Source organism: Anser cygnoides, chromosome 1, assembly GCF_040182565.1.
Source record: "Anser cygnoides isolate HZ-2024a breed goose chromosome 1, Taihu_goose_T2T_genome, whole genome shotgun sequence".
NCBI classification, from domain to species: domain Eukaryota; kingdom Metazoa; phylum Chordata; class Aves; order Anseriformes; family Anatidae; genus Anser; species Anser cygnoides.
Genome location: NC_089873.1, coordinates 212,609,447 through 212,631,215, shown reverse-complemented (window position 1 = coordinate 212,631,215; position 21,769 = coordinate 212,609,447). Strand labels below are relative to the sequence as shown.

The window sequence follows — 21,769 nt, the reverse complement described above, 5'->3', positions numbered from 1 at the left end:
AGCCAGGCCCATGTGCTCGCCTTGCCCCAGCACCAGAGGAGGTTTGACGTGGGAGCAGCTGCAGGGCCTAGGGCTCTGCAGACTGCTCAGCAACCCTTGCCTCAAGGCACCCCCCCCCCCCCCTTCACAACAGCTTGCACAAGTATGCACCCCTCTGCCTGCAGCCAGTTTTCGTAACAAATGTTTATTTCAGATGCTGGCGGCTTTTTCATGTGGCCTGGATGGAAACGATAAAAAGTGAAGCGCGAAGCTGGGGTGGTGCTGGGCGCAAACAGGCAAGCTTCACCCCACTGTCCTTAGCAGGGACGAGCACCAGGGCTGGGCATTGTCTGGGGGGGGTGAGCTGCTCTGGGCCGGGGAGGGCAGGGCGGCTGTGCAGCACAGCCCGGCCTCGTGGGCGGCAGAGCCCAGCTGCACTCAGTGCCCTGGGCCAGGCCTCCTGCTCAGTCTGCCCACAGCTGCCAGGGAGGGTGGAGGTGCTGCCATAGATCGGTGCTACAGAGCCCGAAGCCTGCAGAGTGGCTCCAGGGAAGGCAGCGTTGTCTGTACCGTGTCCGTGGCTGGCTCAGGGGGAGGGGGCAGTCCCTGCTCCGCCTTGGCTCTGGGGTTAAAGAAGGCACTTGGGGGTGGCGGGGAAGGGAGCATGGCAGCATCGGGTGGCTGGGAGGCACCTCCCTCTACTTGTCCTGCATCTTCTCCAGGATGGGCACTATCATGTCAAACTTTGGACGCTTGGCTGGGTCCTCATTCATGCAGATCTTCATCAACTTACAGATGTGTGGGGAGATGCCGGGTGGGATGGTTGGACGTAGCCCCTCCAGTGCCACCTGGAAGCAAAGCAGGGCAGAGCAGGATCAGAAATTCGGACCCGGTCCCGCCTTTGACAGTCGTGCAGGTACCTCTGGACAGGGCCCTGCCAGGCTTGCCTCTGTTGGGCCCTGCCTCCCCATCCCTGCTGGTGGTTGTAGGCCCAGTTGTGCCCTGGCTGATATGATTTGGACTGGTGCAATTTAACCAGCCCTTTCCTCACCTTCATGCCTATCTCCATGTTGGACAAGTCTGCAAATGGCACCTCGCGGGTCACCAGCTCCCACAGCAGCACCGCGAAGCTCCACATGTCAGCTGAGCGCCTGTTAATTTCCTCGGGCTTCTTCTGCAAGGCTGCAGGGAATCCAGCACAGGGGGCTCATCAGAGCAGGGGGCGGGGACAGGGGCAAGCATCAGGAGAGGCGTGACTACCTGGCACTCACCTTCTGGTGCCACCCAGGCTGGTGCGTACATCCTCCCTGGGCATTGGAAGGAGAACTTCACATCAGCCATGCTGATTCTCGCAGTCATGTCCTCGTCGATCTGAGGAGAGAGGGAGGGTTATTGCAGCCCATGCATCCCCGTCTGCAGGGGCGTTCAGCACTGGCACTCACCATGATGCTGCGGCTGTTGAGGTGGTGGCGTGGGATAAGAGGCTCCAGTGTGTGCAGGAAGGCCATGCCTCGTGCAATGTCAAAGGCAAATTTCACCGCCTGCATCTGGTCCACCACAAAGTCTGCAGGGAGGGAGGTGGCATCAGGGTCACTGAGGAAGGGGTGCTGCATGTGTGGGGAGGGAGTGGCAATGGCAGTGCTTGGACTGAGTGTGTGGAAGGCATGCGGGCTGCAGACTGAACTCCTCCCATGCCCAGGAAGGGCCCCTGCTGCTGCCCCAAACGTACGGAGAAGCAGCTCCCCAAGGACAGTGGGACTAGCCCCCACCCTGGCTCTGTCACCCCCATCAGCACTCACTTGTCCCCTCGTGTAACACATTGTAGAGGGATCCATAGGGCATCCAGTGGCTGATGACAATGGGGTGGGGTGCTGGGGGGGACTGGCAGGCGCCCAGCACCGGCAGCACGTTGGGGTGAGAGAAGATCCTGCAAGAGAAGTGACAGCCCTGAAACCTGGGGTGCTACCCACACCCCCACCTCCTGCCTTGCCCTGCTCTGTCTTCCTGGGGCCTCCTCACACCCATCAGCCTCTGCTCTCTGGAGCCCCGTGGGCCTGGTGGGCTCCTGCCTATCTCCCGCCCCACTGGGGATGATGCCCACCCTCAAAGGCTTTGGCTGCTTGGGAGACGATGCTGGCACTCACCGCAGCTTCGGGTACTCCTCATTGAAATCTCGACTCTTCCGAGTTGTCCAGTCCCGGATTTTCAGCATTTTGATGACAATGTCGTTGCCTTGCCAGCGTCCTTTCCACAGCTGCAGGGAGACAGGTGGACACTGTCACTGTGAGGGGTACGCGGTCCCCGAGCACCTGCTGGTTCCTCATGCAGGGCTGTGGGGCCCACAGATCTCCTAGAACCAGCACGCCCACAGTGATGCACAGTGAGTGTGACAAAGTACGTGAGGAAACCTGTGCAGGTGCCCTCTGTGTGGGCTGTCCCTGTGCTCAGGCTTGGAAGCCCCCTGAGCAGTTGTGCCTTGGTTCTGCTCTACACAGCCAGCCAGGGGTTGGGGCGCAGCTGCCTGTCCTAGGGAGGCAACAGCCTACATACCTCTCCCGACTGGTTCTCATTGAGTTTTTGGCTCAAGCTCAGTTGTTTGAAGTCTATTCCAGCAAGTTTGTTGAGGGTCCCGTTTCCTGTAAGAAAAGGAGAAGCTCAGCCCGGGGCTGTGGGACCTTCTTCCTGCCGCTCCCTCGGGCCACAGAGGGCAGCAGTACCAGCGGGGTCCAGGCCCTGCTCCTGCAGTGAGGGGATTTCCCCCTCCCCACCGAGCCACGTGCAGTTGAAACTGCTGCCCCCCACCCCATCTGCCCTACCGCAGAGAGCCGTGCCCCCACTGAGCAGCACGCCCTGCTGGGGAAGGCTCTGTCCTTACGGGGCCGTGTGCGGGTGGTGCCCTTCCAGAAGGTGTCCTTGTAGGGGATCTTGGTCAGGCTCTGGCCCAGCTTCTCAGCGCGCTCTGGAGAGGGAGGAGGCATTGGGCAGCACAAGCAGGAGCCTGCTGGTGCTGAGCACAGGAGCTGCAGCAGGAGCCAGAGGCAGGTCCTAGGGACTGGATGGGAGCCCTCTACCTTTCAAGACTTCCCGCAGCGGCGTCTTGGCTTTGTCAGTGGGTGTCTCACCGTATTTGTTAGCAATGCTGACCAAGGCCCCGTTGCCCACTAGGTCCTGAGGGAGGAAATAAGGAGTACCTGCTGTCGCTGTCCTCTTCTCAGCCTCTGCCTACGCACCCAGACTCCTGCCTCACCCCTCCGCTCCCTCCCCAATGCCCCCTCCTTGCCCTGGACCCCCTCCTGCCTGTGTCCAGGTGCTGCTGCTCACCTCTGCCACCTGGTCATGTCCCCAGAAGCAGGCGTAGTGCAGAGGGGTGTTGCCATGCTCATTCACAGCATTAATGTCTGCTTTGAACTGGATCAGCTGGGGGAAGGAAGACAGTGCTGGTAAACCTGGAGCAGGTCCCTTCCACCCCACACCTCGTCCTGGGCAGCAGTGCCACCACAGCACAGCCCGGCTGCCAGGAGGGGGCTGAGGCGGACAGGGGCTTCGTGGGGAAGGCTGCTCAAGGTGCCAGCGGGTGCGGGGATGGCGGGGCAGGGCAGGGCCTGGGGAGGCCGGTACCTTCTGCACAATGTCGCGGTGGCCGTGGCTGGCAGCCAGGTGCAGTGGGGTGTCATCACCACGGTTCATGACGTTGATGCGCGCTCCCCGCATGATGAGCATGTCGACCACATTGGAGCGGCCCTCGCGGCAGGCCCAGTGCAGGGGGCTGAAGCCATGGTCATCCCTGCAGAGAGGGGCAGTGAGGGTTCTGCCAGGTGGCCACAGCGTGTGGTTGCAAGCTCCTGACCGGGCAGGTACGGCATAGTCCTGCGTGCCTGCAGCGCGCTGCAAGCGGGACAGCCCCAGCAGCACTCCTGCTCTGCCCCGTCCCCAGGAGGGCCCCAGCCAAGTCCCATCTTCCTCAGGGCTACATCATCGAGAGGCTGGCAAGGGCTGGGCCCCCCCCCGGCCTCCGCCCCCCCCCCCCCCCCCCCCCCATCTGCTCGCAGCCATGCCTGGCCAAGTAAGGGAGGAGGCGCCAGCCAGGCCTTAAAAGGAGACTAGGGCCTGGCAGGCGGGGACGCTGCATTGCTGCATCCCCACCGTCACCAGCTCCGGCAGGGCAGAGCAGCCAGAGCCGAACAGAAACACTCCCCCCCTGCCAGTCCCTGGCCCCACAGGACAGGGGTACCCCAGCGCAGCCAGCTGGAGCCCAAATGCCCCAGCGAGTGACCCCAGCTCCCCAGGTACACCCCAGTCTGGGATGTGTGACTGGGATCTGCTGGGAGGGGCTGCAAAATACAGCCCAAGGGCACAGAAAGGCCCCTCTTCCCAGGAGGAGTTCAGCAGAGGTGCTGCCATGGCCTGGAAGCGGGACCTCTGGTGCACAGGGCAGACGGCTGCGCCGGGCCTTAACCCAGCGGGGGGGCAGTGCTCGGGGCCACACGGCCCTGCAGGAGCTGCTGGGGCAGCGGGTGCTGGGGGGGACAGCCCCAGGGCACCACGGGCAGGGTTGGCACAAGGTCCTGGCTGGGGATGGGGGATGCGGTCACCCAGAAGCAGCAGCCACCCTGGGGCAGCGGGGGTCTCCCCAGATGCCCAGCCTGGCCAGGACGCGTCCCTGCCTCCGGCTGGGAGCAGCAGTGGCCGAGGAAGCGGCCGGAGGATGTGCAGCCCTCATGCCTCTGCGATGCGGTAACTTCCTCCCGGCGGGGAGGAGCCGAATCCCACCCCCTCCCTTGGACACGGAGCGGAAACGAGACCGGAGCTGCTCCAGCGCCCTTGGGCCTGGGCAGCCCCGGCACAGGTCCCCCCCTGCTCACCCCTGGTTGAGGTCGTTCTCGGTGTTGTCCAGCCAGAGGCGCACGGCCACCGCGTTGCCCTCTCGGCACTGCGTGAAGATGTCGTCCATCGCGGCTCTTGCTGCAGAGAGGGGTTCGTAAGGGCACGGGGCCCTGCTGCAGAGCAGGGCTCCCTGCATCTGCCCAGCCCCGGCACCCAGATGGTGCTTCCCACAGCCCCTCTGCCCCCTGGGGCTGAGGACAAGAGCTCGCACCCCTCCTGGGCTGTCCCGAGGAAAGCTACAGGGCTGACAAAGACGGGGGATGGAGCTGGATGCGCAGCCAAAGGGGAAGCTCACGGCTGACTCCAGCGTCACGGGTGCCTGGTGCCGCTCGCAGGAAGCGGGTTCGGCATCCACAGGCTTATCTGCGAGCCCAGCCAGCCCCGGCGCCCGCATCTCCTGCGGGGGGAGCGGGCTGGGGAGCAGAGCTGGAGGAGGTCCAGCACCACCCCACACGGGTCCCTCTGCTCCCAGCCAGGCCTGTCTGGGCTTGGCGCAGCATCACGCTCGAGGAACGGGACCCTGACGGTCCCCACGCTCCCTCACATCCCTCTAACAACCGGACACTGCAGCTCCGAGCCGGGCAGGGAGCACACGTCCTGCCTCCGCTGTTTGCCCCTTGACACAGCAGCCGCACGGGCCCAGAGCTGCGCTGCTGCTCCTGCCCGGGCCCTGGGGCTCCAAGCGGGGACCCGGGGCTGCCCCCGGCGCGGCCCGTGGCAGCGGCAGGCACAAGGGGAGCGCAGCGCCCCGCTGCGGGCAGCCCCAGGGGCGGGGGGACCGGCCTCACGGACAGACCCCGCGAGGGGCCGCGGCGCGGGCAGCCCGGCGCACCGGCTGGGGGAGCCCCGCTGCCCACGGCTCCCACGGGCTGCCCGCAGCTGGCGGCGCTGCCCCGGCTGGGTCCTCGCCCGCCCCTGGAGGGGCCCCCGGGGACGCCCCGTCCCCGTCCCGCACCCCGCCGCCGCCCCCCCTCATCCCAGGCCCGGGGCCCTGCTCGTCCCGGGGCTGCCGCCGTGCCCCCGGCCCCGGCCCGGCCCCGCCCGGCCCGAGGCTCCCCGCACCCCGCCGGGCCGCTCGCTCCCGGCGCTCCGCCCGCGGTTCCCAGCCCCGTACCGCCGCCCCCGCCGCTCGTCGGGTCGGGGCCCAGACCCGTGCCCGGCGCCGGCTGCCGGGGCCCAGCTCGTACCCGCAGCCCCCCCGCAGCCCCGGCCCTGCAGAACCAACCCCGCGGCGGACCGGAGGCAGCGCCCCCCCCCGGCACCTCCTGCCCCGGGCCGGGCCGGGCCGGGCCCCGGGCTCGGGCCCCCCGCTCGGGCCCACCCGCGGCCCCGCCCGGCCCCCGCCCGGCCCCCGCCCGGCCCGGCCGCCCTTACCGGCTCCGGCGGCGGCGCAGGGCGGCGGTCGGCGGGCGCGGGACAGCGCGTGGGCTCCGCCCCGGACCGCCGCCAGCGCCCCCTGCCGGGCAGCCGCCGGCCCGCACCGAGACCCCGCGGCGGGGCCGCGCCGGGCGCACGGCTCCGGTACGGGAGCGAGCACCGGGAGCGCCGGGCGGGGCGCTGCGGGCGGCGGCACCGGGCGGTGCCGGGGGGGGGGCACCGGGCGCGGGCACCGGGCGGGGGCGGGGCCAACCGGGCCGAGGTCTGTGGGCGGAGCCAACCGGGCAGGGGCGGGGGCAACCGGGCGGGGCGGGGCTAAATGGAAGGGGCGGGGCGCGCGTGCCTGTGGGCGTGGCTAACTGTGCCCGGGGCGGGGCGGGGCGGGGCTGCCTGGCCGCCCGTCCTCCCGGCCGCAGGGGGCGCCCTCCCGGCAGCGCTGCCGGCGCCGCTCTGGCCGCAGGCGCGGGGGCCTCGCGAGCGCACGTGGGTTCGGTGCGGGGCCGCGGGGCCGCCGGCGGGACCTGGCCATGTTCGCGGAGGAGGACTGGAGCGAGGGGGCGGACGGCCTCGCGCCGTCCCGGGTCTCGCCGGGACCCCGCGGCGGCGCCGAGGACCCGCGGCGGCCTGTAAGGGGTGCTGGGGGGGGTCGGGCCGAGCCGCCCCGCGCTCCGCAGGCCCCCGCCGCAGCGGAGCGGAAGCGGCGCCAGCGGCTCCTGGCCACCCTGCAGCGCCTCGAGGCGTCGGCCGGGACCCGGCCGTGCCCGCCGGCGGACGGCCAGCCTGCGCGGAAGCGGCCCCGGAGGCGGCGGCGGGCCGCCGGGTGCCGGGCTGAGGCGGAGGGGCGCCCGGCGGGCAGCGCGGAGCCTGGGGCTGGGCGGGAGGCCCCGGGCGGGGGCGGTCCCGGGCCGCCCCCGGGGCCGCCCTCCGGGGCGACCGGGACGGGCGGGACTCGGGCGGCCGCCGGTAACGGGACCCAGCGCGCCCCGCGGAGATGCGGCGCTGGAGGCCGCGCGGCCGCGGAGCGGGACCGGAGCGGCGCCGAGAGCCGCCGTGCCGCGGTGCCCGCCCCCCCGGTGCCCCGCGGTGTCCCGGCCGAGCCGCCCGCGGCCCGGCCCGCGTGGAGCTCAGAGCCGGAGGGGCCGGGGACAGGGGCTTCGGCTGCGGGACCGGCCCAGAGGCTGACTCGGCAGCAGTGGAGAAACAAGCAGAAGAACAAAAGGCGCCAGAAGAATAAGCTCAGAGGAGGACCTGGCGAGGAGAAGGAAGCAGACGTGGAAGCAGGCACGGGAGCGGGTGCTTCGGAGCCGCCCGCCCTGGAAGCAGCCCCTGTGGGGAGGTCGGCAGCCCTGCGTGCACGGATGGAAGAGCGGCTCCTCTCTGCCCGGTTCCGGTACATCAACCAGCAGCTCTACACTTCCAGTAGCCAGGAAGCTGTAAAGCTCTTCCAGAACGATCCCGAAGCTTTCCAAATCTACCACCGCGGCTTTGCTCAACAAGTGGGGCGCTGGCCGGAGAATCCCGTGGATCGCATTATCCGTTACTTGCGCAAGAGGTGAGTGTGGGCAGAAGCAGGGGCTCTGTGGGGAGGGCCAGGCCCAGGGAAGTCTCTGGTCTGAGCTGAGGTGGTGGGCAGAGCGGCGTTATCAGTCTGTGCCCTCTGCTCCTCCTTAGGCCAGCTTCTCTGGTCGTGGCGGATTTTGGATGTGGCGACTGCAAGATTGCGAGCAGTGTCAGAAACAAGGTTCATTCTTTTGACCTGGTACCTCTCAGCCCGCTTGTCACTGTGTGCGACATGGCCAAGGTAGGGGGACTGGGGCTGTGCCTGTGGCACACTGAGCAATGAGGGTCCACGTCGTGCAGAGTAAGCAAGCTGCACACGTGCTCAGAGCCAGGGAGGTGCAGGAGAGGAGGCTGTGTGCGAGGGGTGGCAGAGCTCTGTGGCTCTCCAGGCTTGGTGGGAGAGCAGCATGCGCCCATGTGGATGTTCATGGTGGCTCGAGGCGTTGAAGCTGCCACAAACTGAAAAACCTGCTGAAGGTTTCAGGGTGTACAGACCGAGGTGTCAAGTTGTGGGGGACAGAAGAAGGTGGTTGGGAGCACCTATGGGAAGGATGAGAACCTCGTGTGTGAAAAGGAGCATATGTTTGTTCTCATACGGGGGTACCGCTGTTTGTTCCTCCCACAGAGAAGGTGCTTGGGTGAATCCGAGAGCCGTGGGAGTGCCAGAGAGAGGGACAAGCTGCCCGTCCCTGTTGCCATCCCCCCTTTGGGGCTGGTCTCTGTGTTGGTGTTTCATAGGTGCCTTTGGAAGCCGAGTCAGTGGACGTTGCGGTTTTCTGCCTAGCACTGATGGGCACCAACCTTCAGGAGATCCTGGAAGAGGCAAATCGTGTGCTGAAACAGGGGTAGGCAGAGACGTGCATGCAGCTGGGGCTGGGTGCGGGGGTAACAAAGCATACAGGGTGCGGGGGTGAACCCCAGGGACACGGACGGGTTCTCAGTGGGCAGCGAGGGGGGAGGCCGTGGGGGTGCTTGCAGTGCCCCCCTCATGGCTGGACGTTCCCACAGCGGTACCCTGCTGGTGGCTGAGGTCGCCAGCCGCTTCGAGGACATCCGAGCCTTCATGAGCGCCATGGCCCAGCTGGGATTCAAAAGCGTCTCCAAGGTGCGTCCTCAAGCGCACCGGGCACCGCGGGGCGTGAGGCTCCCCCGGGGGAACCGGGGAGCTCGGGGGAGAGCCCGCGGGTCCCGGCAGCGGCGGCTTGGCGGGGCGAGGTGCCTCGGCCCGGCCTGGGGCTGAGCCGGGGCGGTGACGGGGAAGCAGCCTGGGGCTGGGGGGGCCGGCCGGCCGGCCCGCCCGTGACGCCGTGCCCCGTCGTGCCCCGCAGGACCTCTCCAGCCCCTTCTTCTTCCTCCTCGAGTTCTCCAAGACGGCCCCGCCGCGCCCCCGGCCCTGCGCGGGGCTCCGCCTGCGGCCCTGCCGCTACAAGCGGCGCTGAGGGGCGGGGCCGCCGCGGGGGCGGGGCTTCGGGGCCGGCTCACGTCAGGACCGGGGCGGGGCCTGCGCGCCCCCGACCCGTGGGCGGAGCCTCGGGCCCTCCGCCGGGAGCGCGGGGAGAGGGGCCGTGGCGTGTGCCCTCGGAAAGTGCCGCCCCGCGCACGCGCAGTTCTAATAAAGACGCTATTTCCGTACAGGCTCCCGGCGCCTCGGGGGGGATGCGGGGCGGGGCGCGCGCGGGGCGAGGCGGCGCGTGCGCAGTGCGCGCGGGCCTGCGCGGCGGCGGCGGCGTTTCCTGCCGGGGATGTCGGGGCCGGGCGGGCCGGGCCCGGGCCCCGGCGGGGGGAAGCTGGACATCAACCGCGCCGGCGTGGCCGAGCTCGAGGGGGCGCTCAGCGGCATCGGCCGCCGCCGCGCCCGCGGCATTGTGCGCAAGAGAGAGGTGAGCGGCCGGTGACCGGGGGGGGGGGGCGCGGCGGGTGCCGGGGGGGCTCGGGGCGGCGGGCCCGGTTGTGCCGGTGGGGGCTGGGAGGGGAGCGCCGCGGGACGGGGGGGGTTGGGCCGCGCCCCGCCGCACAGCCCCGTTCCCGTCGGCCGGCCCCGGCGTGGCTCGGCCCCGGGGTCGCTGCCGGCGGGGGAGGGCCGGGCCGGGCCCCGCCGCCCGTTTCCGCAGCTTCTCCTGGCGCGGCCTGCGGTGGGGCGAGGCCCTCGGAGCCCGTCCCGGTCGGGGCTGCCGCTCGCGGGGCCGGCCGGTGCGGGCCCTGCGGAGCCGCCGCATCGGGGGCCGGGGCCGCGGCCGCGAGCTCCGTGTGCCGGCAGCGCCCCGCGCCCGGGGTGGGTCCCATGGGCCGGCGGCGGTGCTGCTGCCTGCTGGGAACAGAAGCGCGGGCGGGGGCGGGAGCTGCCCGGTGCGGTCCCCGCGGGCCGGAGGTCCTGCCGCGCCCCCTGCGTGCTCTGTCTGACCGCCCTTGGGAAGTGACGGAGACGGCGAAAAGCCTGCGTGCCGTAGTCACTCCCGGGGTGGCTGAGCCACCCGTGTGACACAGCCGTGAAGCAGGTACGTGTGGTCACAGGCTGTGCCTGTCACCGTGCTTTTAGCAGAGACGGGAAAATTAATGCCATGGAGAGCTGGCGGGACCGTAGCTGAAATGTGGCATCCCTGCTGAAAGAGGCAGAGGAACGAGGCAGGAGGAATTGGGGAAATGGAAGGCCGCTTTCAGAGGAGAAGACTGGAAGGGCTTGACTTTTTTTGGCCTGGAAAAGAGGAGGCTGAGAGTGGCAGGGTCACCAGCTATAAATACAGCAGGAATGTAAACACCAGGGAGGCAGAAGAGCCACGGGGCTCAGCAGCCACAGGGCTGTTGGTATGTGAACAGGTGAGGGAAAATTCATAGAAATAAGGCTTATCATTAGAGCAGTGGTTTGGGGTGAAACTGATTATTGTGGATAAGCAGGAGAAGCGCTGTAATGACGCCTGACAGCTTTGAGAGGATGGTAGGAGCCTTGTCTTGGCCCAGAGGTCTGTGTTAGCCAGTACCATCACGCTCCCACTGTTCCTGATGATTTTAGGCCCTTTGACTTTGGTTTGTGGCAGAAGCTACGTGGAGGCTGTGCAGGGTGTAGATGTGATACCTTGTAAGTCATGGTCCTCGTGCCTGCGGGGCCGGGCAATGCCTGACCTGGTGTTTCACAGAGCGAAGGGTGCCCTGCACGCGCATGTGTGCACACACCTGGCAGAAGGTCGGGGCTGTTTCCAGTCCTTGGAGGTTGACTGTGTGGGCCAGCAAATGCGCCCGGCCTTGGGACTAGCGAGCTAGAGGGTGCAGTTCCCCTTTCTGAGCTTTTGTCGTTTGCTTTTGGGTGACTTCTCCACCTGCTAGTAACAGCTCTAGTGTTACTGCTGTTCCTTGCAGGCGTGTGTGGTTGGGCGTTGTCGCTGCTGCTCAGAGCAGGGGCAGTTTGTGGAAACGGGAGGGACTGCATGGGAGAAGCAGCTTCAGGCAGAAGGCATTCCTTACTCCTGATGGGTACGGTAGTAAGGACTTGAAATACAAAGGTGCCACTTTGTTGTGGGACCCCGAGCCTCCTTCCCCCAACACCTCAAAGTACTAACTGGAGCTGTGGGTGTAAATGAAATGGAAGCTGGTTGGTCACTGCCGGGAAACAGCCCCTCAGACAAGGGTGTCAGTAAGCCTGGTCCTCCCTGGAGGCTGATCCTGAGCTCCACGTTGAGTCTTACTTCTCCCTCTCACAGGAACTGAAGGGCTTCAACTCCCTCGATGACCTTCTCCACGTCAAAGGTATCACCACCCGCATCTTGGAGCTGAATAGTCAGCGGATGACTTGCAGAAGGAGGCCAAGCAGCGAGGAGGCTGCTAGGGTGAGCCCTGGTCTGCAGCGGGACAGTAAGGCTCCTGTGCCTCAGGTAGGAAAAGAAAGTTAGGGCTCCTTTCTGTGTGACAGGGACGTAATCTTGCCTCCAGGAGCTGGGGAGAAGCCTCTTGTGTTGGGAGAGGGGACAGCTGGTGCAGGAATGGGGAGGTTTGCTGGGCAGGAGACACACCTGCTTGGGCCTCTGCGACAAGGCAGTCCAGAGGAGGCTGCGCCCTCCTAAACAGCCGAGCGGTCAGTCCATAATTGCCCTGTGAGGTGGCAGTTTGCTGTCCAGACCTTCCCCAGAGCAGAGGCTTTGTGTGTGCCCTGCTGTAGGGCGGGTGTGGTGGCCCCTGGGTGCAAGCCTTGGTGGGAGCTGCTGTGCTCGGTGCATCTGTCCCACAGGCCCCAGAGGAGCAGTGCTCTGACCCCAGAGGACACTCGTGGCTTGTCTGCACACCCCCCACCCCCAGCTGCAGAGCAGCTACCCATCGGCAGGCCTCTGCAGCCAGTTGTTGAGTTCCAATAATTGCTCATCATCGGAGGCCAGAACTGGGTGTGGAGGGAAGTTCTTCCCCGGGGCTGGCAGCTGAGGAGGCCAGAGCCCATTCTCACCAAGGTCCCTGCCCTCCTGTCCTCATCCGCGGGAGCAGTGGCCGCGCGCTGCCTGCCTGGTGCTGGGGACTTCTTCAGGAAGTGCCTCTTCCTGCTGCTGGTCCCTGTGGGGCTGAGGAAACTCCAGGGGGCTCATGAAAGCTCTGCCTGGCCAAGCCCTTGAGCGTTCTGCCGAGCGGGGGGGGGGGGGCGGGAGGGGAAGGGGGTTGCTGAAAAGTGTTGGACTGCCTGGAGGCTGTCAGTGACAGCTCAGGATGCCCAGTGCTACCCCAGCAGCACGGTCCCAGTGTCCCTTGTTAGCTGTGACCCGGGCCTGAGCCCCAGGCCTGGATGCCAGAGGAGCTGATTGAGAAGCCTGGGCCCGGTGCTGCCTCCCGGAGAGGCAGATCCGGGCACCTGGCCTGGGCCACTGCCCCCAGCCGGCCTGCAGAGGGGTCGGGGGCGCCGTGGGGCAGCAAGCAGCCAGCCTCGGGGCTGGGCAGCCTGCCCTGGCAGTCTCCTGAGAACACAGACGCCAAGGCCTTGCTCCTGAACGTAAGCAAACCCAGCCCCAGCTGCCCTAAATGTTTTAGTGCCTGGCAGGAGCCCTTTAAAGCACCAAAGTTTTTCCTTCCACAGGTGTATTTTTGTATTGTGACCAAATCATCTCTCCATTTCTTTTCTTTTCCTACGAGATGTTTTCTCCGGCCTCTGAATCATCTGGGGGAGGGGATCAGCCAATGTCTTAGTTTTAAGCATTCTGTTTTAAAATATGGATTGGGCGTTGTGGTAGTGTTGCACTCCTGCTTGCGTTTCTTCCCTGTTTGGATTTTTGAGCCTGAAGGTTGTGTGGAGTGTGACCCCTCAGTCTTTTTCAGTCACCGCTTTACAGGATGCACAGTCCCTGGTGTCTTGCTGGTCCGGCTCTCCTTCTCTTTAGATGGAGAACATTGTCTCTGAATGTACTGAAATGCATTTTATTTGAGTGAGCCCAGTTTACCAAGTGATGCAGATCACTGTGTGGCTGTCCCATCCTTGCCTCCTACCCAAATGTTGATCTCAAAATGTAATCGGAAAAAAAAAATCTACTTCCTTACTATGAGCAAAACAAATACCGACCAGTGTTTTTTCCCCCTTGTGGGCCTGCACTCAGCCCATCAGCAGAAAGTGAATTTTCCCAGTAACACACACCTTCAGAGATCTGTTCGCTGGCGCTGCCTTGACCTAACCCATCTCACCAAACAGCATGTCCGAGGCTGTGGTGCCCCAGTCAGTGTACGAGTACGTCTCATTTATGTGATTCATGTAACTGCTTTTGTTAACCAACTGTAACACTTCAAAGAATAAAATCAACTTTATTTGAAAAGACATTTTCAAAGTCTCATCAGCTGGTGCAAAGCGTGTCCCTGTCATCTTCCCAGTGGAATCCTGCACCAGCCCCTCTATTACCAGATATAAAACCATGTAAAGATTGAGTCATCTGCTTTCCTCAGTTTTGGCACAGTTTTCACACTCTCGGTGCTTGCAATTCCTCCTGTATTCCAAGACGTACTAAAAATAATTGGTGTGGGCCAGTGATCTGCTGGTACTAGTCACTGGGACACTTTGGTGCAGATTACCCTGGTCTGCTGATTGAGTTATGTTCTTGGTGTACTGGAAACAGTTCCTCATTCTCCTGTGATGTAAGGGCATTGTTCTGCTTCTTCCAAGTAATTACTGAGTGCTTCTGCTTTTTGTGTGCGCGTGCAGTTAGTCACAGTGCTGTTTTCTTTGGGGAGAAGGGGTGCAGGTGGTGCTGGGTGGGCACGCAGTACTCTCACCCCTCTGCTGGTTTTGCTGCTGGTTGGGTGGGCTGGAGGGGCACTTGCCTTGCCGTGAAGGCTGGTGCTCAGCCCGTGCTGCCCATGCACGCAGCAGCTCTGACCCCTGCTTTGCCAAGCACCAGGGTAAGGGCTGCTCCCGCTGCAGCAGGGAAGGGCGCTGCACAGTGGAGCCAGTACTGGTGGGTTCAGTATTGTTCAGTGACCCCCTGACCCCGCAACGTTTGTGCATGCTGCCCAGCCGTGGAGTGGCCTGCTGCTGCATAATTTGGTCGTGTGGCAGCTGTGCCCTCCTCTAGGGCCGGGAAGCATCCTGTCCCCAGGCCTGGCTTGGCAACGGCCGCCTGTCCCCAGAGAGTACCTTGGCTTGGTCGTCTGCTCCCCTCTTCCCACCCTTGGCTGTGCCCAGCTCATTGCTCCCTCCCTGGGACTGTGGAAGGAAGCCCCTGTGTGCCTTGGGCCCTCGCTCTGGCTGGCAGCCTCCTCAGCCCCACAGCACGCCCCCAGCCTGGTGCCCCCGGGCACCTGAGGGCTGGGGCAGTGATCCTGCGTCTCCCTGTCTTGCAGGCAGCAGCTGAGGAGGAAGATGTGTCGGGCCCCTGGGAGCCAGAGCGCGCTGGGGAAGGGAGTCCGGGGTCAGGACCAGAGGCCAATGGTTCCTGCGGGCAAGAGGAGCAGGAGCCAGTCAGCTCCACGGCCTGTGGGGAGCAGGAGCAGGAGGAGGAGGAGGAAGAAGAAGAGGAAGAGGGGAGCTGCTGCAGCGAGGAAGGAGAAGATGGCAGCAACGTCTACTTCTACTACACCATTGGCGAGCGCTGGATAGACTACCTGCAGCGGACGGAGGACGGTGGCCTCCTCCGCCACGTGCGGCCCAAGGTAACGCTGCTGCAGGCACGGCCCTGGTCTGTCACGTCCCAGCCTGGCTCTCCCTGTAGCTGTCAGGTGCAGCGTGGTGTGCCGAGCTCTGGGCCTGGCTATAGGGCTCGTCTGTCAGCAGGCTGCAGTGTGCATGGAGCTCTGCCTACTCCACACTGGACTGTGCCTAGAGAAGGGCAAAGCAGGCCTGCTGTTTTTTTCAGCCACTGCTTTTGTCCCTGTGCACCTGCTCTGCTAACCTTTCCATGTTGGGTCTGATTTTGCCCTCGGGAGGACCAAATTCTGCTTTTCCCCCAGAAATTAACTCTGTTGCGAGCTCTAGAGCTCGGTTGTCCTTCAGCTTCTGCAGGTTCCCAGCAAGAGCATGGTCTTGGAAGACTGGCTGGGCTGGGTCTCCTACTCTGTCACTCTTGGCAGAAAATCAGTGACCCAGAACGTGCACAGAGGGCTGTGCTCCACCCTGCTTTAACTTGTCCTTCCCCTCACAGATGAAGCGGAAGTCAGAGAATGGCCTGGACGGCAGGGCCCTCTCCCCTGGTAAAAAGCTGTGCAAGGGCTCTGAGTACAGCAGGTAAGATGTGCGCGCTCTGTGGTGAGCAGCATGTTGGCTTGGGGAGTGGGAAGACCTCAGTTCAGCAGTCCCATCCCTCAGTCATCTAGAAGTCCTGCTGAGGTGGTGCGGTCTCCTTTTTGGAGATCTCCAGTAGCTGTGCCTGGACGTGGTGCTGGGCAGGCAGCTCTGGGTGGCCCTGCTGATGCAGGGTGGGAGTAGGTGCACCGGAGGTGTCTCCAGCCTCAGCCACGCTGTGATTCTGTCATTCCGTAGAGTGGGTTAGGGTAAGGGGAACGTGTGTGTAGCCGTGGTCCCTGTGGAAGGGTTGGGGAAAGGCGTTAGCCTAGGGGAGGCTCAGGGTTTGTAGTACACGGGGACCGACGTTCTGAGAACTGCTCGCACAGCGTGGCCCAAAGTAGTGCTGGCATTTCTCACCTTTGCTTTCATCTCTCCCTGTCTGCGGCCCAGGACCCTGGGTCCCTGCATGCCCAGTCCCACCACCACCTTTGGGGACCTGCGCAATGCTAAGGCAGGCCAGGCACGGCGCCGCCGCATCCCCTCTGTTGCTCCTCCCCCTGAGCTGCAGGACTGGCTCCGCACCTTCCAGGTAGGCACAGAGCCTTGCCGAAGGGTTCGCCAGGGGTGGCACCGTGAAGCTGTGGGGCTGAAGGGCAGCACAAGGTGGGCTGAGCCCTGCAGAGTCTGTCTTTGTGCAGCCTGCCGTAGGCAGGGGTTCTGGGTCCCACGGTAGAGTTTCAGTGAGTTTTTGCCCTTAGCTAAAGGAACGCAGATGTGATGTTGGCCCACCTCTTGTTCCCACTGGGCAGTGTGTCCTCTGGGGCAGTGTTGCTTTGTCCACCATCACACAGCACCTGTGTCACATTGTGTGTGACTGGTGGAGCTCCCAGCCCCACCTCTGCGGCTCCTGTCTTGGGGTCTAAGTGCCGGAGCCCTGGCTGACTCCAGAGGCCTTGCTCTCTTACGGCTCAGGTGCCCCTGTGCCTTTTGGTGTCCCGGCTGGGGCTGGGGGGGCATGGGCCCTGTGCAGCCACAGAGGAGCCTGTGAGGGCCTGCCATGTGTGCAGGCAATGTGACTGATGTCCCTGTCCTCAGCGGTGGAGTGGCCCAGAGAAGCTGCTTGCTCTGGATGAGCTCATTGATCGCTGCGAGCCCTCACAAATCAAGTACATGATGCAGGTCATTGAACCACAGTTCCAAAGAGACTTCATTTCCCTGCTGCCCAAGGAGGTGAGTTGAAGCAAGTGACGGGCTCGCCCTGGTGCCATGCGCTGGTTACCAACCCTGGGAGCCTACTGTGCCCTTGTAACTTGGCTTCTGATCCCACAGCTGGCACTCTATGTCCTCTCATTCCTGGAGCCTCGGGACCTGCTCCGTGCTGCCCAGACCTGCCGCTACTGGAGGGTCTTGGCTGAAGATAACCTGCTTTGGAGAGAGAAATGCCGTGAGGAAGGTAAACACCCGTCCTGCATGTGGCACACTGCGGCTGGAATCTGCAGCCACGGTACCCACAGTAGGGGAGCCCACAGCTCTCACTGTTGTGTATCTTCTTGGCTCCTGCCAGGATGGGGACACGGACCACCTGTGTGCCACGAGGAAGTCTGCATCATGCTGCATTTTCTTCCCACAGGCATTGAGGAGCCCTTGAATCTACGGAAGCGACGCCTATTGAGCCCTGGGTTCATGTACAGCCCCTGGAAATTCGCCTTTATGCGGCAGCACAAAATTGACATGAATTGGCGCAGCGGGGAGCTTAAAGCCCCCAAGGTAGGTGCCTTCAGCAGTGCATACTGAGAAGCAGACTCCAGAGCTTTGATGTGTAGGAATCTGGTGCAAGAAGGGAGCAGCAGAAAAATATCCATGACCAACAGGATGAGATCATTAAAAGTTTTAAAAGCGTCTTGGGAAAATATTCAGGTGGCTCGCCTGTCTTCAGGAGACATAAGCCAGAGAAATTCACCTGCAAGTATTTGAATTTAAACTTCCCTGAAGCTGTAAGTCCTGCCAGCTTCCTGCAACTCCTGTCCCTGCCTGCAGAGAGCAGATCCACAGCACAGCTTGTTTGGAGCTTTTGCATGTGCTCTGGCTGGCAGTGCAGCTGGTGTCAGGGATTGCCACAGTGGATGGTACAGGAATGCAGCTCTACCAGTGGGAAAAGGGTTGCCCTTAACCCCAGAGCAGGAGTTTTCCACCTGTTCACCCCTTCTCTGAGTGCGTGTTGCAGGGCTGTAGCTAACCTTGACATGCAGGGAATGGTACAGCCCTCCTAAGGCTCAGCCAAGCCTTGTCCCTAGTACATTCTATAGCAGAGTGTTGCAGAGCACTTTGATGTTGGTTTTGTCTCTCTCTGCTAAGATCCCTTCCTGCCCCTCATCCCTATATAGCAAACAGAGCAGAGCCCCAGCCACCCCTGCAGCTGATCCCGCAGGTGATAGTCTCTGTCTCTGTCTTGCTGCTCTTCATCCCCAGACTTTCTCCAAGCCCCCAGTGTCCCCAGCCCTTTCCCCACACCCCTGCAGCACCCGGTGAACAGCGGTGCTGGGCATGCTGTGGGGACCGCAGTAGTGGCAGTAACCCTGAGCCCCTGATGCCCTTGGTCACTGCGTCAGCTGTGAGCAGAACACCCCAGGGCCCTGCCACCGGGACGCCTGCCCTGTACCACCCCCTCGCACAGTGTCGTCCCCGCACTGGGCAGCTCCAGGCTGGCTGTTACACCGAGCCTCTCCTCACTGTGCTCGGCCAGGTCTGCCTGGTCTGGGGCCCTGCCTGAGCTGCACATCCTCTGCCCCTGCAGGGGTCTCATCCATCGCCTGCCTCCTCTGCCTGCTGCTGCATTGCTGCTCAGGGAGTTGGAAGTGGACGCAGAGCTGTTTGTGTTCTACCTGCCTCCCAGGGAAGGTGGAGCTGGTGGTCCTAAATGTGCTCTGTCTCACAAACACCATTTTTTGATCTAGGACAAAGCATTGTCTCTGAGCTCAATTGCTAGTGCAGCCTTAATAGCCACAAGGGTCAGTCCATGTGTTGGAATTCCCTTGTAGCCCATCATCCCCCAGCATTAGCTCCCAAATGCCCCCTTTGGCTCTTTCTGTAGCTGCTACCCAGCAGAGAAGCAGCAGGGAGGTGGCTGTTGTTACAAGAACCCATCTGTTTGTACTGCGCAACTCCCTCCTCATTCATGGTCTTCTCTGTGCAGGTGCTGAAGGGACACGATGACCATGTCATCACCTGTCTGCAGTTCTGCGGCAACCGGATAGTCAGTGGCTCAGATGACAACACACTCAAGGTGTGGTCGGCTGTCACTGGAGAGGTGAGCTGTTGTCTCACATCCTGTCACAGGGCTGCTCCGCCGGCACAATGAAAGTTGTGCCGTTCCTCTGCACTGCTGCAGAGAGGGTGGAGGTGTGGGAGGTATCACAGCCACTTTGTTGGGTTTATCTGGTCTCTGACAAAGTACAGCTGGGGGGAGGAATTGGTAGATCCTGTAACTGCAGGAGCAGTGGGAAGAGCTGTCTTAAGCTAGGAGTCAGCATTGGTGTAGTAACAAATGAGCAAGAGCTGGCCACACGTGTTTTCACCAGTGGTCAGCAAGTGTGGACCACTCTCCTGAAGACTGGAAAGGCCAAGAAACTTGATTGGTTTCAGAACAGCAAGTGGCTGTTGTGGGAGGACTCTGGTGGGGGCCTGAGTTTGCAGGGAGGTGGGTTTCTGACCTGAAGTGCCTTACTGCTCCTGCCCAGGAGCAGTCCTGTTCTTTGCTGTCCCTTCTTGCTGTGTTGTTCAGCCTTTCCCAAAGCAGTGCCTCACATCTCCTTGTTCTTTGCAGTGTGTGCAGACGCTGGTTGGCCACACAGGGGGTGTCTGGTCTTCCCAGATGAGGGACAGCATTGTCATCAGTGGCTCTACGGACCGGACACTCAAAGTGTGGAACGCGGACACAGGCGAATGTGTGCACACGCTGTATGGGCACACGTCCACAGTGCGCTGCATGCACTTGCATGGGAACAGGTATGGGGTCAAAGGTGTTTGGGGTCTGGTCGGTGGGGTGGGGTGGGTGAAGGTCAGGAAGTATTAGGGTCTGGGCCAGTCTGTGGGGTCGGATCTGTTGCAAGTGAAAGTGCAGAGGTCTTCCGGGCCTACGCTGATCTGCCGCCAAAGGATGCCGGGTGGGAAGAGGCCTCCCTGGGGAGGGTGAGCTGGGGCTGCCCCTCAGAAAGCTGGTATGTCCAGGCTTAGCTCAGCTGGGTGAGGTCTGGAGCTGATGCAGGCTCCAAGTGCACCCTTGCTCACAGGGTTGTGAGTGGCTCGCGGGATGCCACTCTGCGCCTCTGGGACATCGAGACTGGGCAGTGTCTGCATGTGCTGATGGGGCACGTGGCTGCCGTGCGCTGTGTGCAGTACGACGGGCACAAGGTGGTGAGCGGCGCGTATGACTACACAGTGAAAGTCTGGGACCCTGAGAGCGAGAGCTGCACTCATACGCTGCAGGGACACACAAACCGCGTCTACTCCTTGCAGGTAAGAGCCTGGCCCCTTCCCCTTGCTGCAGGGACACGAGCCTGTCTGTTCTGGCACATAAGAGGCCGTCTCCCCTCTGCATGCATGTACTGCAGAGGCACACAGACTGTGCTCTGCATACCACGTGCTCTGCCTTTCTGCCCTGACCCCTCTCGTGTGTGCGCTGTAGGAACACACAAACCACGTCGCCTTCCTAGAGCGAGGGCACTGCCAAGGCACGTGCACCCTGCTGGGCCATAGGGTGCTACCTGAGCACCGTGGCCTGCCCCAGCCTCTGGTGCTGCACTGCCATGAGTTGGAGTTGATGATCCTTGTGGGTCCCTTCCAATTCAGGATATTCTGTGATTCTGTGAGAACAAGCCTCCCCTTCCAGGCAGGCCGTGCTGACCAGTGTCTCTCTGGCAGTTTGACGGGACGCACATTGTGAGTGGCTCTCTGGACACATCAATCCGAGTGTGGGACGTAGAGAGTGGAAACTGTCTACACACGCTCATGGGGCACCAGTCGCTCACTAGTGGCATGGAATTACGTGACAACATCCTTGTGTCTGGCAATGCTGACTCCACGGTGAAAATCTGGGACATCAAGACGGGCCAATGCCTGCAAACACTGCAGGGTGAGTGCAGGGGGGTGGAACAACTTCCCTTGCTAGGGGAGTTGGAGCGGTGTCATGTTGTTCCTGGCCACCAGACGTGGCAGGGTCATGACAGATGCTGCCCAGGGGTGGAAGAGCCAAGCAGTGGGTGATCTGAAGAGCCTGGGACCGGAGGTGGGAGCACAGGAGGACTAACGGGTACCCTCTGCCTCCAGGGCCCAGCAAGCACCAGAGTGCAGTGACCTGCCTACAGTTCAGCTCCAAGTTTGTGGTGACCAGCTCGGATGATGGTACTGTCAAGCTCTGGGACCTCAAGACGGGCGAATTTGTGCGCAACCTGGTTGCACTGGAGAGCGGGGGCAGCGGGGGTGTAGTGTGGCGCATCCGTGCCTCCAACACCAAGCTCGTGTGTGCAGTGGGCAGCCGCAATGGGACAGAGGAGACCAAGCTGCTGGTGCTGGACTTTGATGTGGACCTGAAATGAACCTGGCCGGTGCAGGCTAGGAGGGAGGATCCCGCGGGCTGGGCGTAGCAGCTGGTCTTGGTGGGGCTGGCCCCGGAGCAGGCGCTAGCTCCCCGCGGGCTGTAAATACTGTTTGCAGCTGTCTGGGCCTTATTTATATATGTGTGAACTCCCTGTGGGGAGCCCGCGCCCGGCTGGGGCACTGTACAGAGGAAGCAGCATGTTTTGTACACTAATATATCGATTTATTTCTGTACCTGGGGCCTGCTTCTCCACCCCTGCTGTTCCATGAGCCTTTCCTTCCCGGAGCTTGTCTCTTTCGGGGAAGCAACTGGTGGCTGCAGCCTCTCTGGATTCCAGGCAGGAGTAGGGATGGTGTGGGCTTTCCTGCCTCTCCCCTAAGGGTCTGACCTCTGAGACCAACTCTTTTCCTGCACACATATGCTCTTGTCTGGGGGAGCATCCTCTGCATGGAGTCCCCTAGCCTGTGGACTCTGGTTTCTTTATTAAGGATAGTGGCCAGCTGACCACATGCATAAGGTGCTGAGCACACCGCATCGGGGAGATCTTGCAGGGCAATACTGTGTGTAGCACTGCATGTAGTGCAGCCTGCTGTCTGGCCAGCTGTGTTGCAGGAAGATGTGGCCCCAGCACTGTGTCTGAGAGGGAGCAGTGCTATGCGTAGATGTTCGTCCTTCAGCGCTGCTCTGGCCCAGATGAGGGA

At 62.9% G+C, this 21,769-nt stretch overlaps 2 protein-coding genes across 6 annotated transcripts; one reads left to right on the top strand and one right to left on the bottom strand.

Annotated features, from left to right (window-relative positions):
- Window positions 1-165: 165 nt before the first annotated feature.
- On the bottom strand, window positions 166-6,437 carry ILK (integrin linked kinase). Of its 3 annotated transcripts, none has more exons than XM_066990162.1 (13): window positions 6,238-6,437; window positions 4,842-4,941; window positions 3,598-3,763; window positions 3,301-3,396; window positions 3,051-3,147; window positions 2,855-2,938; window positions 2,530-2,615; window positions 2,124-2,233; window positions 1,779-1,906; window positions 1,422-1,543; window positions 1,251-1,350; window positions 1,031-1,161; window positions 166-827 (listed from the first exon to the last, which is right to left on the bottom strand). In XM_066990162.1, exons 2-13 carry the CDS (start codon window positions 4,928-4,930, stop codon window positions 678-680), a joined length of 1,359 nt encoding a protein of 452 aa, XP_066846263.1. In that variant the 5' UTR covers window positions 4,931-4,941; window positions 6,238-6,437; the 3' UTR covers window positions 166-677. The 3 variants fall into 3 exon arrangements, with proteins under 3 accessions (XP_066846263.1, XP_066846265.1, XP_066846264.1); XM_066990164.1 differs by lacking the exon at window positions 6,238-6,437 and adding an exon at window positions 6,089-6,142; XM_066990163.1 differs by lacking the exon at window positions 6,238-6,437 and adding an exon at window positions 5,978-6,112.
- A 216-nt stretch (window positions 6,438-6,653) lies between these two features.
- On the top strand, window positions 6,654-21,301 carry RRP8 (ribosomal RNA processing 8). Of its 3 annotated transcripts, XM_013170648.3 has the most exons (16): window positions 6,657-7,792; window positions 7,912-8,041; window positions 8,539-8,645; window positions 8,809-8,905; window positions 11,493-11,663; window positions 14,593-14,901; window positions 15,390-15,472; window positions 15,923-16,061; window positions 16,568-16,702; window positions 16,802-16,925; window positions 17,103-17,239; window positions 18,666-18,779; window positions 19,296-19,477; window positions 19,762-19,987; window positions 20,393-20,603; window positions 20,798-21,301. In XM_013170648.3, the coding sequence occupies exons 1-16, from the start codon at window positions 6,768-6,770 to the stop codon at window positions 21,064-21,066; spliced, it is 3,459 nt and encodes a 1,152-aa protein (XP_013026102.3). In that variant the 5' UTR covers window positions 6,657-6,767; the 3' UTR covers window positions 21,067-21,301. The 3 variants fall into 3 exon arrangements, 2 of the variants coding, with proteins under 2 accessions (XP_013026102.3, XP_066846260.1); XR_010828490.1 differs by lacking the exon at window positions 20,798-21,301 and having other exon boundaries at window positions 6,654-7,792; window positions 19,868-19,987; window positions 20,393-20,556; XM_066990159.1 differs by lacking the exons at window positions 6,657-7,792; window positions 7,912-8,041; window positions 8,539-8,645; window positions 8,809-8,905 and adding an exon at window positions 9,492-9,680.
- The last annotated feature ends 468 nt before the right edge of the window (window positions 21,302-21,769 follow it).